Raw genomic sequence first — 16,308 nt, 5'->3', positions numbered from 1 at the left:
ATCATATTTTCTCCCTGATTATCTTATTTACACTCCCCCGTCCTCTTCATCTCACTTCCTCCCTGTTTCCTTTCCTCTTTCTGTTCCCTCTTTTCTTTCCTTTTGCTCTGATCCTTCTCACCCTCTTCTCTTTCCTCTCTTTTTCTCTGTTCTTTGCAGATCCTGTCATTTCTCATGTTTTATTTTCTTTCACGTTTAATGTCTTTTATTCTTTCATGCCGGTCCATCTCTCTCTTCTTTTTCTTAACCCTCCTCTCTTCTTCTTCCTCCTTCATTTCCTCACCAGTCCTCATCTCCTCCCCTCTCTCTTCCCATCATTCTCCCACTCATCCTTTACTCCTTTTTGGACTCTTCTCTTTTCATATCCTCCCCTCTATCCCACTGGCATGTCAGAGCTTGCAGAGAGAGAGAGAGAGAGAGAGAGAGAGAGAGAGAGAGAGAGAGAGAGAGAGAGAGAGAGCAGAACTACTTCTGCAGAGCTGCAGGACGTTCCAGTCTCCAGAGCCACTGAGAGTCTGCAGGACGAGCGGGTCGTCCCAGAAGAAAGAAGACAAGAAGCAGGACCTCTGAGGAATACGTCTCATTTGAGAGGACGACAGCTTCTGACTCCCGGATGATCGATCAGCTTCCAAACCATCACAGAGCCTGAAGCTGCTCCGTCTGGATCGGTTGAAATAAATCTTTCCTCAGAGCAATAAAGAAGAAGAAGAAGAAGAAGAAGAAAAGTCTGAATTGGAGCCTTTAGGGACTATTGGATTTATTGAACTCTCTGAGGAAGAAGAAAGAAGAAGTGTGAGAAAAGAGTTTCAGGGTCAGAACAACTAGAAGATGTTGGTGTCTGAAGAAGAAAATATACAAAGACAAATCTAGAAAGACGGAAATCACAACCACAAGTTTAGCTTTTTTTTCAAATCTAGAAAAAAATAAGGAGGAACAAAACAAAAAGAGAATAAACAGAATTTTGTATTAACGATCACAAATGTTGTAGAACAACATTTGTGTGAAATCTCTGGAGTTCAGAGAAAGAGGGAATATCAACCTGTCAGCCGAAAACACATTTTCCCTTTTTATTTGGAGATTTTCAATACATTATTCTGAAAGAGAGCGACTACAAGAATCTGTTTTTGCAGCTTGGTGAAGATTTAGCAGGAAAAGATCGAGGACCAACTGAAGAACTCAAAGGAAGCAGAGCGATAAGAGACGGAATAAAAAGGATCCAGAGGAATAAAAGGGAAAAAGAGGGGATTGAAAGGAGACACAGAGAAGGAATAATCAAGGGGGAAAAGGATGAACCAAGAAATCAAATCAAAAGAATAAAACAAAACTATAAAGAACACAATCAAAAAAGGGAAAGAAGAGAAGGAAAAGAAGCCAGTTTAAAAGAAGCATAGCGATGAGGCTCCTCATCCTCGTCCTGCACGTGGCGGCGGTGGCTCCGGCTCCGGCTCCGGCTCCGGCTCCGGCCCCGGCGGGCGGCGTGGCCCCGGGCCGGCTGGAGCGCTGGGTCCGCTCGGGCCTCCAGTCGCTGCAGCGGGACCAGCTGGACCGGTGCCTCCGCTTGTCCTCGCTCTCCGAGGCCGAGTGCAGGCGGCTCGCACACCTGCCGCCGTCCGGCGTGGCCGTCTACGTGTCGGAGCCGCGCAGCGCTGCAGGTATGGAGGCCTCACAGGGTCAAAGCGTCTCAGGGGTCAGTCTGTTTGTGAAAGCCTGGTCGTGGTTATGTAATCCATACACGATGCTGATAGGAATACTTTTGGATTACTTCCATATCAAACACTGGAAATATTGATTTATTAACAAAAAAGAATGGGCACAGCCACAGAAAATGTGAGTTCCACAAATATTCTTTGTTCCTCTTGAAACATCTCAAAATATGTTCAATGCAACTAAAATGCATTTTGCATATTCAGCATTTACTGTTGGTCGAATCAAATAACTCGTACAGAAACATGCTGGCATAAAAGTATATTTTAAAGATGTAATACAATTTTGTATTAAGTTCTTGACAATGGATTTCTAATTTTATTTATTTACCTATATTTATTTTATTTTTTTTGTGATATGATTAAATTGTCCCAATGTTATGTAATATGAGATATGCCAGTGCATAGGGTAAATAATTTAAATTATATGATTCAATAAAAAAATGTGGTATTATCCTAATTTGCCTAATTTTCCAGAACAAATCTCTGAAAATGTACATATATTTGAGTGAAAGGTTTTTTACAGACGGGATTTTAGATTTCTCTTTGTATCACTCAATGAATCCGTAAATAACAGCCTTACAAAAGAAATGTTGTACAAATCAGACTCTGAATGATATTTGAACAAATCCATCTGTAGAAGTATTCAGAATATAGAGAGGAATGAAACTGGAAAGTCTGGCGGATGAAAGAGCTGCTGAAGTGGAGATTTATGACTCATTTATATATATTTAAATTTATATATGAAGAAATGTATTTAGTCGTAATTTTGTGTCTCGTCGTCGCCATTTTTGTCTTTTTGTCGTAAATTTGGTATCTTTGTTTGTGTCTTTTGGCCGTTTTGTGTGTCCGATGTAATTTTGTGTGTTTTTTTTTATGTGAAAAGGGTCAAATGAATTAAATAGAATATATCACCAAGAAACATTTCCAGTTGGTGACTTGAAGACAATTATTTGTTTTATTACAAATTAAATTGCACGTTTAAATATACAAATGAGCCATTATTATCTAATTGGTAATTTAGGAGAAATCTAGTAGACAAAGTAGTAAAATAAACACTTAAATGTGTATTTTGGATCTTTCCACTAGTCTTTAGAAGACCCAGGAACTCAAAACGCATTGCCTGCAGGCAACCTGGAAAATACAGAGCACAGCCAGTTGTTTTATGAATTGTTGTATAAGACAAACTATTTCAAACTATTTCAAGATGTGTTTGAATGCCATGTTTGAGGAGTACAAATAATACATATTCTATTAATATCTATAATGCAAAAGCAGGAACCTTGACTCAATGCATTTAAATCAGCCCAAAGGATGAAATAAAAAAGATCAATATGATTACCGGGTGCAAAAGTCTGTCCACCGCCTCACAGACAACAACTGGAAGTCAGTGTTTTTTGTTGTTTGTTCAGTTCCCTTTTGTCCACTAGTAACACACGGTCCCTCCAAACCCCCCAGGTAACTCGGACAAGGTCCTGGCCATCCTGCCGGACTCCTCGGGCGGCTCCGTGAGCTCCAAACCCCGGGGGGGCTTCAGCGGGCTGAACAGAGGGGACGGGCCCTACAGGCAGCAGCAGTCCTTCCCCGGCTCCACGGCCCACGACGCCGTGCTGGTGCTGGACCCGAGCCCCGGGGAGAACTTCGGACACCCGGTGGTCCTCTTCTACGTGGACGTGAACGTGACGAAGAAGAGGTGCTCCCACCAGGATGGCATTTACCTGGGTGAGCCTGGTTACCTCTGTTTAGCTCACTCATTACAGGTGTGCAGAAAAAAAAAACACCATAGAACTATTTATGGTTCTTTTTTTTTGTGTTGCAAAAAAAACATAAAGCATCACAAGAAAATACATTGATGTTGCACATCAAATTAAACACCACAGCCTTTGCTACAAGAATCAGTAAGCCTTTTAACAAAAAACTCAAACAGAAAGAAAGATAATCATAAAAGTATAAAAAGTATTGTTGTTAAACTTAGTTTTTTACTGTGTTCTCGCCTGAATGTTCTCTGTTCTAAACCCTCTCTAACTTTGATCTGTTTCCCTTTTTCAAAGTCAAACTACGCAGAGATAATGTTCACATATTGTGTTATGATTTGGGAGAATGCTAGACCTTACAGCTGCACCATTTCAAAGAAATAATCATCCTGAAAGTGTTTTTTTCTAGGCGGACCTGAAAACCTTTAATTCTTGCTGTGTGTCATCTTTATTTACTTTTAACCAGTAACATATAGACTGTTATTTACACATCTGAACAAAATCTCACATTATTCTTGTTTATTATTACACCAAAAGTATTCAAATAGTCTTAGTGGTTGCAGAGATACACCCTTTTGGTTTGGGTATGACATTTTCGAGCAGAAGCATGAAAATAGCAAGCAGACACATTTTTTATGGGTCAATTTAATAACCCAAATACAGTTTTTGTGGTATAAAGAGAGTCTGATGGTGCTGAAGACCTCCAAGAGACTTCAGGATGCTTCCTCAGCTTGTATAAATGAGCACATCACGAATTATCACGAGTAAAAACAAGACTGGCCATACTGGTGTTCACAATTAACTTGACGGAGCCAATCAGATTTCAACAAAAAACACTCGTATCCCCCTCCCCCTCTATATTGAAAGAATTAGATTTCCCACGCCACGGCCGAGAACCACACTATCTACTGACGCCAGAAAAATATAAAAATGTAATACAAATAAATAGATAGAGAAGAAGCAAAAGTTGTAGTAATAGTAATCTCTAATGAGGTGCCACAGGGGTCCACTCTTGGCCCATTACAATTTCCGTTATTCGTAATAATAATAATTATACCTAATCAGTACTTTAATGTCCGTCTTATTGATACGATGTTATATGTTCCCGGCTTCACTCCAACCGAGGCTCATCTTCAGTATGAGTATGTTTTAAATGCCAACACCTTCTCACACCAATGCCTCAGATGATGCGCCTATAGCTTCAACGTATGATAGTTTAGCCTCCAGCGCCAGTTTTGCACATGTCGGTGACAATGTGACCAAAATATGTTCGTTCAAGCATCGTCTCATCTTTTCAAAATGAAGAAGAACAGGCAACAATTACATTTAGGAAAAGAGCCTGGAAAACGTTAACTTGTAACTTGTAATAGTATTTAAAAGCAGTATTAACTGCAATAGCAGCATTAATGTGTCGGTTCCACATGCCTGTTTTGGTTCTTTCTCCGTGATTATGAATGTGCATGTTCTGTGTACATATTTAGGGAGTGTGCGTGTAAAGTTCTGCATTTAACTGAAGCAGAAGAGAAAGTTAAAGTTGGATGTGCGCGGTCTGAAAGCTCCATTTATAGCTCATTGTGTGATGCGGGACACTTTCCTGCTCAGCAGGGGTCCGACCAGCTACATCTTCAGCATCTTCTGTGTGTGTGTGTGTGTGTGTGTGTGTGTGTGTGTGTGTGTGTGTGTGTGTGTGTGTGTGTGTGTGTGTGTGTGCGTGTGTGTGTGTTCTTGCACTTCTATCTTTGTGAAAAGCCACTTGAGGTTTAGACTTAGGAATAGGACATTTGCAAGGTCCGATTATTGACCGCCACTTCTTTGTGGACGGTTTTAGATGCTTTCAGCGTCAAGTCTTTCAGAATCAGAAGTGTTTATTTGGAAAGGTGCATACCAATAAACATAGACATGGAATAAAACAATACAAATATAATGAAAACAACACACATGGTGCAATAATAGATACATAGATACATATGGTAAATAACAAACAGATAATAGTATATATTAAAAAATATAAGTGGCTTTAAAATTAGGTTTAGATTAAAGGATAGTTCCAGTTTAGCTGGCCAATGCTATCAAAGCACTGAAAATAAAACCCAAGTTGTAAATACATTCTTCTTCAAGTTTGGAGGAAGAGTTAAAGGCTGTTTTAAAAAATAAAATGAACTAGTATACATCCTTCCTAATTCCTAATCAAGACATGAAATGCACATAATTGTGAGTGATAACATCTGTGTATGGAGGTGGTTGGCGGGGTCAGGTGGGTAAAAACCAGAGGACTTTCACCAAGGAGACCACTGTTCATCCATTATCACACAAAACCAGAAGTCAACGTTGACTTATTCGTCTCGTAACTTCCATACTGAAGTAACGCCACTTTGGAAGGGATTTGAACCAAAACTTTTACCTTTTTGTTTCATAACTTCCGTAATTATTTTAACCCAAACTTTGACCTTTTGTTACATAACCTCCATCCTTAATTTAAACCAAACCTTGACATTTTTGTCATATATCTTCCATACTTAAGTCCGTCAGTTTCATAGTTGTTCTTACACAAATTCCAAACTTTTCCTAAACCGAACAGTAGATATTTGGCCAAAACACCAGCACGGATCACTTGTGGTCCATAGAAAAACCAAAAAACTACACATACAAACTATTGTATGAGGATAAGTTTGGGTAAATCCAATGACGGGTGAACGTTTTCCATCCATCCCCCAATTTTTGGGGTTTTTAAATAATCATCTATAGCTATATTTTTCTTTTGTCTAATTGCAGGAATTCCTGTAAACGTTGGTTAGTTGGTAGCATTTTTCAACCACGTACTAAATAACAATTTTTCACTTTCAAAGCAGAAAGCAAAAGATATGTCAGCGTTAACGGCTGCATTGAGAAGTCGCCCCATCGTTAACACAAAGCTGTGAGTGATTACAGAGAGACGGGCGGTTCTTCCGTGACACGAAAGTGAGAGTATTTTGGTCACGTCTGTAAAAGGGTTGACAATCAAACATCGCGTTTCTAAAAAGCACCACTTTTGGTGGGGGCCAACGTCTTTACTGGGGAAAAAAGGAGCAAAAGAAGCGTTTTCCAAAGTGCTTCATTCATGTAGAAATAGTCCGAGGGGACACGCATTCTGTGATGGTCCTCGCAAGTCCTGCAAAACAGACGTGTGTGAAAGTGCAAGTTGTTGACTTCCCGCTGTGAGAGCGGTTAGGGCCAGATGCGAAGGTGAATTTGGCCCCGTGCTACACGAACACACACCTGTCAATTATTCATACACACACACACACACACACTCACACATCATGGGCCCCCTGCTGGGTCCTGTAGATGGTTTTGGACCAAAGTCTTTTAAAGTGAAACTTTCTTTAGACCCCATTTAACCCGGTGAGGGCAGAAAGAAAGAGAGTTGTTGAGCTGAATTTGATTGCCCAAAACTTGACTCTTTGTGTTCTCACTCATCTCTACAATATCACAGTTACATTTTTACCTTTTCAGCTAACAAGGGAAGGGTTGATCTCATTTCCCGGCGCAAGAAACACTTTATCTAAACTGTCTTTTCGCTCTTTAGGCGAGGAGTGTTTGACTCTGGCTCTGAAGGGTCGTTGTCAGAACCAGCTCAAGCGTCGCCAAGCCGGGCCGGAGAGGCTCATGGGTAATGGACACGGCCGGCTGGCAGGCGGGGCAGTGCGCGGCAGCTCCATCACCACGAGCGGTGGGAGCCGCCTGGTGGAGCGGGCCGTCGGAGGGCTCTGCGAAGTCCACTTCCTTCCGCTGGTGGTCGGAGTCGGAGACAGCAACCGAACGCAGAGGCTCCGATGTGTCGGTAGGTCTTACATCACTCCTTTGAACTGGCTTGTCTTCTTTCGTTGGAGGCGAGCAATACCCCCTGATTCCGGTCTGGATGCTAACAGTCTTTCCATTGAGATACAGGTACAACATCAAACTTTGATCACCTATTAATTACTGAAAGACAGAGAGCATCCTTGAGGACACAACACATTTTTACATGACTGGTATAATGACAATGTTAAAAAGGTGCTGAATTCAAAATCCAGAGCATATCTATTAACCCCACACGGCAGAAATGTAGAGAAATGTCAACCTGCTGGTGGCCAAAGGGAAAAGTAAGAAGATCACCAAAGTCCTTTGGATTCCTCCTCTGGGGAAACCTTGAATATCGTCGCCAGATTTCATTACAATCCACCCAATATTTTTGAGATGAGCAACAGAATTTCCCACTTCAAGTATGTCGCAACAAGCTCATTTTGTGTGTCAAGTTTTTAGACGTGAAGAAAACATGCTCACTTGGTTAAATTGGGGCGGTTACTCTTTATGGGTTGAGTGGCATTCTGTTTCACTTTTCCTGGTAGGAGGCTTTCTAAATGAGGCGCAGAACTATTCTCATGTCAAGCCAAGACCACCCACACACCTGCAGGCCTCTGCCAGCAGCCTGGGCCTCGTGAGAAACGCTGCTGGGAAAATGTTATCATGCTGTTGTGGCAAACATTGACAATACACAGGGATAAAAGAATACATACAAAAAAACACCTCTGGCGTGCCACGCATGTGGAGATGAAAGTATTCCTTAAAAATCAATCCCCCCCTGTAAATCATAATCAAATATATGAAACAACAGAACCAAAACTGCTGTATTGTATATGTAATATACAAGTGAAATATATGGTTTGGTACATGAGAACATTTTCTGTGCCCAAATGCCCATTTTGGAGACCTCGCCTGAATGTTCTCTGTTCTAAACCCTCTCTAACTTTGTTCTGCTTCACTTTATCAAAGTCAACCTTTGCAGAGAGAATGTTCACATATTGAGCTATGATTTGGGTTAGAGAATGTTCACATATTGAGCTATGATTTGGGTTAGAGAATGTTCACATATTGAGCTATGATTTGGGTTAGTGAATGTTCACAAATTGTGTTATGATTTGGGTTAGAGAATGTTCACAAATTGTGTTATGATTTGGGTTAGAGAATGTTCACATATTGAGTAATGATTTGGGTTAGAGAATGTTCACATATTGAGTTATGATTTGGGTTAGAGAATGTTCACATATTGTGTATGATTTGGGTTAGTGAATGTTCACATATTGAGCTATGATTTGGGTTAGAGAATGTTCACATATTGTGTTATGATTTGGGTTAGAGAATGTTCACATATTGTGTATGATTTGGGTTAGTAAATGTTCACATATTGAGCTATGATTTGGGTTAGAGAATGTTCACATATTGAGCTATGATTTGGGTTAGAGAATGTTCACATATTGAGCTATGATTTGGGCTAGAGAATGTTCACATATTGAGCTATGATTTGGGTTAGAGAATGTTCACATATTGAGCTATGATTTGGGTTAGAGAATGTTCACATATTGAGCTATGATTTGGGTTAGAGTTGGACCTTACAGCTGCATCATTTCAAAGAAATAATCATCCTGAAAGTGATTTCTTTCTAGGCGGACCTGAAACTTTTGAATTTGTTCTGTGTATCATCTTCATTTACTCTTAACCAGTAACATATAGACTGACATTTACACATCTGATAAAAATCTCACATCTGTAGCGTTTTATTATAACACAAGCACTATTTAAATAGCCCTAGTGGTTGCTGAGATACACCCTTTTTAGTTTGGGGATGACATTTTTCGAGCAGAGGCCTAAAAATAGTTTTGTTTTATAAAGGTTAACCGGTGATTGTGATCTGCTCTAACAGACCACGGGGAGTTTGCGCGCTGCCCTCAGCCGCTGCCGATGGGCTCGCCCAGTTTGCCCGTCTCGAGCTGCGAGCTGAATAAAAACACCCGGCGCTGCCACCAACAGCCGCTGGCCACGCACCTCTCCTGCCGGCTCTACCAGACCTGCGACCACGCGGTGCTCATCTCAGGTACGATGCCCTCACCAAATATCACCAAACAGATGGACATAAGGGCATAATGTCTGCAAACATGCACCCCAACACATGCCACAATTACGAAGTACAATTTTAATATAAGCCACAATATCTTATTCATGGATCAAAACACAAACAATCTCCAACAGGACGTGCACAGCTGATGTCAAGTCTGATATCAAGTCTATCAAGTTTATGGAGTGTGAGTACATTGCATTTAATAAAAGGCCAAACATTGGATCGTAATAACGATGAGCTGAGGAACAGTTGCTCCGCCCACAAGTCTGAACCCCATCTCCGCTTCACACCACCCATAAAACTAACCGCATGCAGCTGACGTCAGACAGACACAGAGCCTGGTGTCTCTGGAGATGATCAAAATCACACGGCTAATAAAGACAGGCGGGCCTTAATGTGTTCATGTTGCCCTCTGAACGTGTGTGTGTGTGTGTGTGTGTGTGTGTGTGTGTGTGTGTAACTACAGGCGGCTGGCAGCAGCAGATGACGTTCCAGCGCCACGTTGAGAACCTTCAGAGGTTCTACAGAATGCTGCAGAACAACGGCTTCCACAAAGAGCACATCAAGACCTTCTTCGCCAGCAGCGGGCAGCTTCCTGGTAGGACGACGATGCTTCAGCCTCACTAAACCACTACATTTCAGTCTATTTCATTTGCACTTTATCGCTCGTTCCTGTCGAAACATTGTATCTAAATGGATATCAACAAGAACATATCAACTCAAGAAAATCACATTACTTTGCAGTGAAGTTCCTAATTTATTGAGAAAATGTGCAGTACTTTTCACATGTATTGGATTTACAAGAGCACATCAAATCATGTGGTTATTTACTCATCAGATTACCCGAAAACATGCTATGACGTGATATATATCGAGATATGAAATCGCGATAAAAGATTTTTGGCCATCTGAGAGCAATCTCATGTGAAAGCATTCTTTTCTTCAATTTGAAATCTGGCATCTGCATTAAAGCTGCTATGCTTCAAAAATAAAATAATAGAAAAATGTCCCTCATATCTATAACTTGGATCATTAAACGACAAATTAGTTCTTGGCCTAAAGTGGCTTGACTCATGATGTCTACCACGTGGTTGTAATGTGAACGTAATCCTGTCTGAAGCAGAAGGTCAGTAATAAAAGATGCATTTGATTTCCCGGCGTCCTTGTTAAAACCAAATGGTTTATTTTAATGTTTTCCTCTAAAAGAAGAGCAAAAGCGAAGATCAACGTTAAAAGAAAAGAAAAGAAAAGCAGCTGTTCTGCTCTGTTTGGTCCAAAACAGCGTACCTCCACCTGAGCGTGACCTCTGTGTCCCCTACAGACGACGTGGAGGGCGTGTACTCGGCCACGGAGAAGGCGGTGATCCGTAACCACGTGTCGTACGTCTGCAGGAAGCAGCACTGCGCCGACACGCTGGTCCTGTTCCTCAACTCGCCGACGCGCAACGACGGCGCCATGCTGCTGTGGGACGCCAACCTCAACGGCATCGTAAGACTGACACACGCACACGCACACGCATGTCCAGGCCGGGGGATGACAGGCGGATGGGTTGAGGACTAAGTGTGTGAGAAGAAAGAAGGAAATGAAAGAAATATCATCCATATTACATAAAACAATGTCCTATTGGACCTTTTATGGATTTCATTGGAGAGGACTATTAAGAGGCTTTGTAACTTTGGGGTCCAAGTGACCTTGGGAAAAAATAATTACGCACATTTTAACCATATTTACAGATAGCACTTTGTGTATTCTGTAAATACACACACTTTTCACCACCAGCCGAGCATGAAACCTTTTTTTGCGATATTTTTGACAACTTCATTTTCGAATTTCCAGCAACTACAATAAGTCACACAATGGTTTGGTTCCCTTTACTGTGTGTGTGTGTGTGTGTGTGTGTGGGGACTATCACGCAGAAATGTCACACACACAGATACAGACTTGTCTTCAAAGCACATCACCAACACAGAGAGGACATGATGTACACACATGGGAGCCATTATCAGCCTGAAAAGATGATTTTCTTTGACCAAACACACACACACACACACACACACACACACACACACACACACACACACACACACACACACACACACACACCAGACCATCCAGAACATTATTTTTCTGTTGTTTCTCAAAAATTGTGGAAATGAGGTCATCTGGTTGAAGGTCGTTATTAAGGAGACACGGGGATTAATAAAGTATACATTCATTCATTCATTCATTCATTCATTCAAATGTTTCTGATTCTGGGCCCAGCAAGCTGCGGTTAATGTCTGTAAACAAGATGTAAGATTGTGTTTTTTTAAATTCTGTTTATTTGTGATATCACATCTGGAAATACTAGAAACATTAGAGACTTAAAAAGAAAAGTGAAACCCAACGGATGCGCATTAAAAGGTTTGATTTTACTGAGATGTAAGTGCAGGTAATGGAAGTAATTTAAGCATCAGATATTGACGACCATGTCTCTCTCTCTCTCTCTCTCTCTCTCTCTCTCTCTCTCTCTCTCTCTCTCCCCCCCCCCCCCCCCCCCCCCCCCCAGGCTGACCTGAAGGAGCGGTACTCCGTCAACGAGCTGCTGGCCGACCTGGCCGGCTGCCGGGCGACGCGCGTGCTGCTGTTTGTGGACCAGAGCTACAGCGGCGTTCTGTCCAAGAGGCTGCGAGGGTCTCAGAAACACCTCAACGTGGTTCTGATCCAGAGCCAGGCCCGGCAGACCCACGGCCACCAGCGGCTGAACCCCGGCTGGGAGGAGAGCAGCTGGTCCTACATCAGCCCCGCCAGCTGCCTGCTGGACCACCTGGGAAAAGTAACTGCTCACATCTAAAGGTTTCTTCTATCTCATATTGTTTTCTCCTTCTAAATCATCTTCTAATCACCTCCCCCTTCCCCGTGATGTCATCAGGGCACCGGGATGTCCCGCCTCCTGGAGCCGTGGGCCGGCCTCCTCAACGTGACGCTGGCCGGCGCCCCCTGCAACGCCACGCCGCCGCTGACGGACAGCGAGCTGCGGCGAGAGTACCAGGGCTGCCAGAACCTGCCCACCGCGCTCTGGCACCGGAAACACCGGAGGACCAACTGAGAGAGAGAGAGAGAGAGAGAGAGAGAGAGAGAGAGAGAGAACGACCGAGTGGGAAACTAATGAATTATGGACACACACACACACACACACACTCAGAAGACAATACACGCGTGCTAGCATTACACACACACAGCTTAGGATTTTAGTCGCCGTGTGCTTGGTGTACGCCGGTGTGTGTGTCTGTTCTAACTCAGACAGTAACCATGGCGATGACAGCTCATCCCAACGGGAGTGTCCTGAACACCATGTGAACTGTGTGTGTGTGTGTGTGTGTGTGTGTGTGTGTGTGTGTGTGTGTGTGTGTGTGTGTGTGTGTGTGTGTGAGTTCAGCAAGAGGACAACCACTCTGAGACCATTGCTAGCTTACGCTGGGGCGTGTGCGTGTGTGTGTGTGTGTGTGTGTGTGTGTGTGTGTGTGTGTGTGTGTGTGTGTGTGTGTGTGTGTGTGTCACAGCTCACTTAAACATTTCAGAGCCAATCAACTTTCTCTATGTTTTATCTTTACAACTGTTTCTCGTCTTTTATTTCTCTCCCTCCTCTCTTCCTCTCCTTACATCCTCCTCTAACTTCCTCTCTCCTTTATTTCCTCCTTCCCTCCATCTCATTTTCTTCATATCTCCCTCTTCCATCTTTAATTTCTTCCTGTGTATCTTTTGGTTTTGTTTTCTGTGTTCATCTTCTTTTCATTAAAGTAAGTTTAGTGCACCAGAAACGTGAATGAAAATGCGTCTGACAGAAATCTTAACTCAAAGGCCACTTGCTGTCTTTTACCTGCATCCCACAGTTAAAAGCTCCTGTGTTTGATTTATTAAGATCAAGATTAAACTTTCACACAGTATTTTTTGGAGAATAGACTCGACCAATCATCTCCAATCATCATATTCCAGCATGTTCTCACTCTTCTAATAACACAGCGAGGTCAGGCACCCTTTAGTCTCCGTATAAACCACCCATTATTACAACTGACGAGTGTGAGATAATCCTCTTGGGTCAAACAAACACAGGACTTTCACCCAGGAGAACGCTGTCCGAGTCCTATGTTGACAATGTGGTCTCGTTACTCATTCGTAGTCAAGTTAACATCAACCGCGGTCTCATCTTAACCCCGACTCAGTAGTTTTATTGCCTACACTCGTGTAAAGAAACTGTGCATTTAACTAGTGTGTATTGACTCGTCCACAACTGACGCCGGTTGGGTACGTAGACGTCACAGTCGGAGGCGTAGGGCCACTGACCGAGCTGTTGGGAGTGAGAATGTGTTTCATGTTTATCAAGCAGAACTACGATCAATAAAATGAGTTCCCAAAGTCAACAAGTGGGTCATCGAAACTGTGTCCCATCGTAGTTTAAAACCTTCTCTCACAGCTTCAGCTCTTTAAACTAGAAGAGCCCGATGTGAGCTGTGACATGAGCGGCTTGAACAAACGTCCACGTGCTGTCCATTTATTTTGCCAGTTAAGGATAAGGATGTTTATTGTCGTCGTAAAAAAGATACAACGACGATGCAAAAAGGTGCTACTCAACAAGATTTCAATAAGAAACCTGCAAACCAAACCTACACGGATGGAAAAGATGTCAAAAAAGAAAAGTGGTGTCTGACGTGCCGAAGTGTATTTTGAAGAATTTAGGAGATGGAGAACTTTTATTAATGCGTCTTAACCTGAGGAAGACGGAGAGAGAGAGAGATAGAGAGAGAGAGAGAGAGAGAGAGAGAGAGAGAGAGAGACAGCCATGAAACAAGAGACAGAAACTGGTTGGTGGTGATCATGATTAAGATATGAAGCACTGAGACTGCCCTCACTGCTACACAGACTGGCTTTGGCATTTTAATAAGGGCACAACTTGCAAGTGTGTGTGTGTGTGTGTGTGTGTGTGTGTGTGTGTGTGTGTGTGTGTGTGTGTGCTCAATCGCATAGACAGGCATCACATGAAACATGCACATGTTCTAATATTAACCCGTCCCCACACTAACAACGTCCGTGTCGTCCTCTACATGCAGTGGTACTTTGTGATGTGTGTGTCTGTACATTACATCCCGTCCTTCCTCCACCTGAGCAACCGTATATATATATGGTTATATGTGGTATATATATATATATATATATATATATATATATATATATATATATATATATATATATATATATACCACGGCCCACTGTACGTCCCAGTCCCTCCCTGCTGTGTTTTTGTACTGGTGTCTGTCGCTGTACCGATCTGTTTTACATTTAGAGATGTGACACAAAAAATGACACAACTTTCCAATTGCGTGGGACATTTTGGACCGAAACTGGTTCAGCAGTTTGAAATGTGCATATTCACAGTTGGTGTAATGACCTGTACAGAGTATGAGATGTAATTTAGCAGAAATGTTTCTAGTTGCATGCAGCAAATCACAACATTTAGTCAATAAAGTACGTTTAGAAACCAGTGAAGTACATGAGATTTATTTGTCTGGCTTCCGACTCTAAAGCACCCGAGGACCACAGTTTCTGTGGAAATCATACAGTCAACAAAGTAGATAAACCTGTGAATATATTAGCCTTTCCTGTTTAGCTTCACCGCTCAGCTATAAAGATGTGAACTGCTGCCGTCTGACCCTGACCGCAACCTGAAAAGTGAAGAGAATAAAGTTGCATTCTCTCTACTGACCACCAGGGGGCGACTCCTCTGGTTGTATAGAAGTATATGCTTCATGTGTTAAAGCTGCATTATCTCTCCTGACCACCAGGGGGTGACTCCTCTGGTTGTATAGAAGTATATGCTTCATGTGTTTAAGCTGCATCCTCTCTCCTGACCACCAGGGGGCGACTCCTCTGGTTGTATAGAAGTCTATGCTTCATGTGTTAAAGCTACATTCTCTCTTCTGACCACCAGGGGGGCGACTCCTCTGGTTGTATAGAAGTCTATGCTTCATGTGTTAAAGCTACATTCTCTCTTCTGACCACCAGGGGGCGACTTCTCTGGTTGTATAGAAGTCTATGCTTCATGTGTTAAAGATGCATTCTCTCTCCTGACCACCAGGGGGTGACTCCTCTGGTTGTATAGAAGTATATGCTTCATGTGTTGAAGCTGCATTCTCTCTCCTGACCACCAGGGGGCGACTCCTCTGGTTGTATAGAAGTCTATATAAATGACTCTACTCTCTAGTTTCAAGTCTTCTTCAATACAGCATGATGTTCATTTAGTACATTATGGTCATTTAGAGTCAAACAGACACATACAATGTATATTTGTCTGTATTTAATTCAAATAAAACATACTTTCATATATTAAAACCTGCTCTGGATGTTAATTGATATTAAAAGAGGTTACGGTTTCCTATAACCTGCAGGCCAACAATCCTTTGTGCGACCAAACTAACTACACTGTCTATTTTTACAGTTTCATTGAAAGTGTTTTGGTTGCGTTGATTGACAGACCGCCTAAAAGCTTCATTAACAAAACGTTTGTGTGGGGATCTCTAAAATTACAAGGCAATTATTTACCACTTGAAATTGTCACTAAAATGTATTTTTAAAAGCGTACTAATGCTCAGTGGTTTTCATTATTCAAAGTGCAATTTCCGCCATAAATGACCCAGGGAGAAGAGCCGCTAGGTGGCAGGAAGTGAGGCAGGAACGTGTTTGTGGACCTAAAAGGACCTTTGGAATAAAAAGAGAGAAGGTATTCGGCGGCTTTTTGTGAGACCCTGGATTAAACAATGCATAAAACCGTCATCAAATTGCTTCGTGCATGTCTGAAAGGAGCTTCCGATACGTGGAAATCCGGATGCAGAACCCCGAAAAGTGAAATATCATTTCCCAGAGAAACGACCGGGACACAGTTGTGGTTTCAGAGGCTTTTATT

The 16,308-nt window shown here is 42.3% G+C and overlaps 1 protein-coding gene across 1 annotated transcript; it reads left to right on the top strand.

The window, feature by feature from the left end:
• Window positions 1-445: 445 nt before the first annotated feature.
• Window positions 446-11,219, top strand: LOC306745103 (uncharacterized protein; the record flags this gene model as incomplete). The annotated part of the gene is made up of 7 exons (XM_079227838.1): window positions 446-1,652; window positions 3,162-3,425; window positions 7,023-7,277; window positions 9,177-9,347; window positions 9,838-9,969; window positions 10,693-10,859; window positions 11,208-11,219. Exons 1-7 carry the CDS (start codon window positions 1,394-1,396, stop codon window positions 11,217-11,219), a joined length of 1,260 nt encoding a protein of 419 aa, XP_079083964.1. The 5' UTR covers window positions 446-1,393.
• Between the last annotated feature and the right edge of the window lie 5,089 nt (window positions 11,220-16,308).

Source organism: Taurulus bubalis (genome assembly GCF_910589615.1).
Source record: "Taurulus bubalis genome assembly, chromosome: 1".
NCBI classification, from domain to species: Eukaryota; Metazoa; Chordata; class Actinopteri; order Perciformes; family Cottidae; genus Taurulus; species Taurulus bubalis.
Note: the sequence above shows the minus strand (reverse complement) of the source record. Positions and strands in the feature narration are given on the sequence as shown.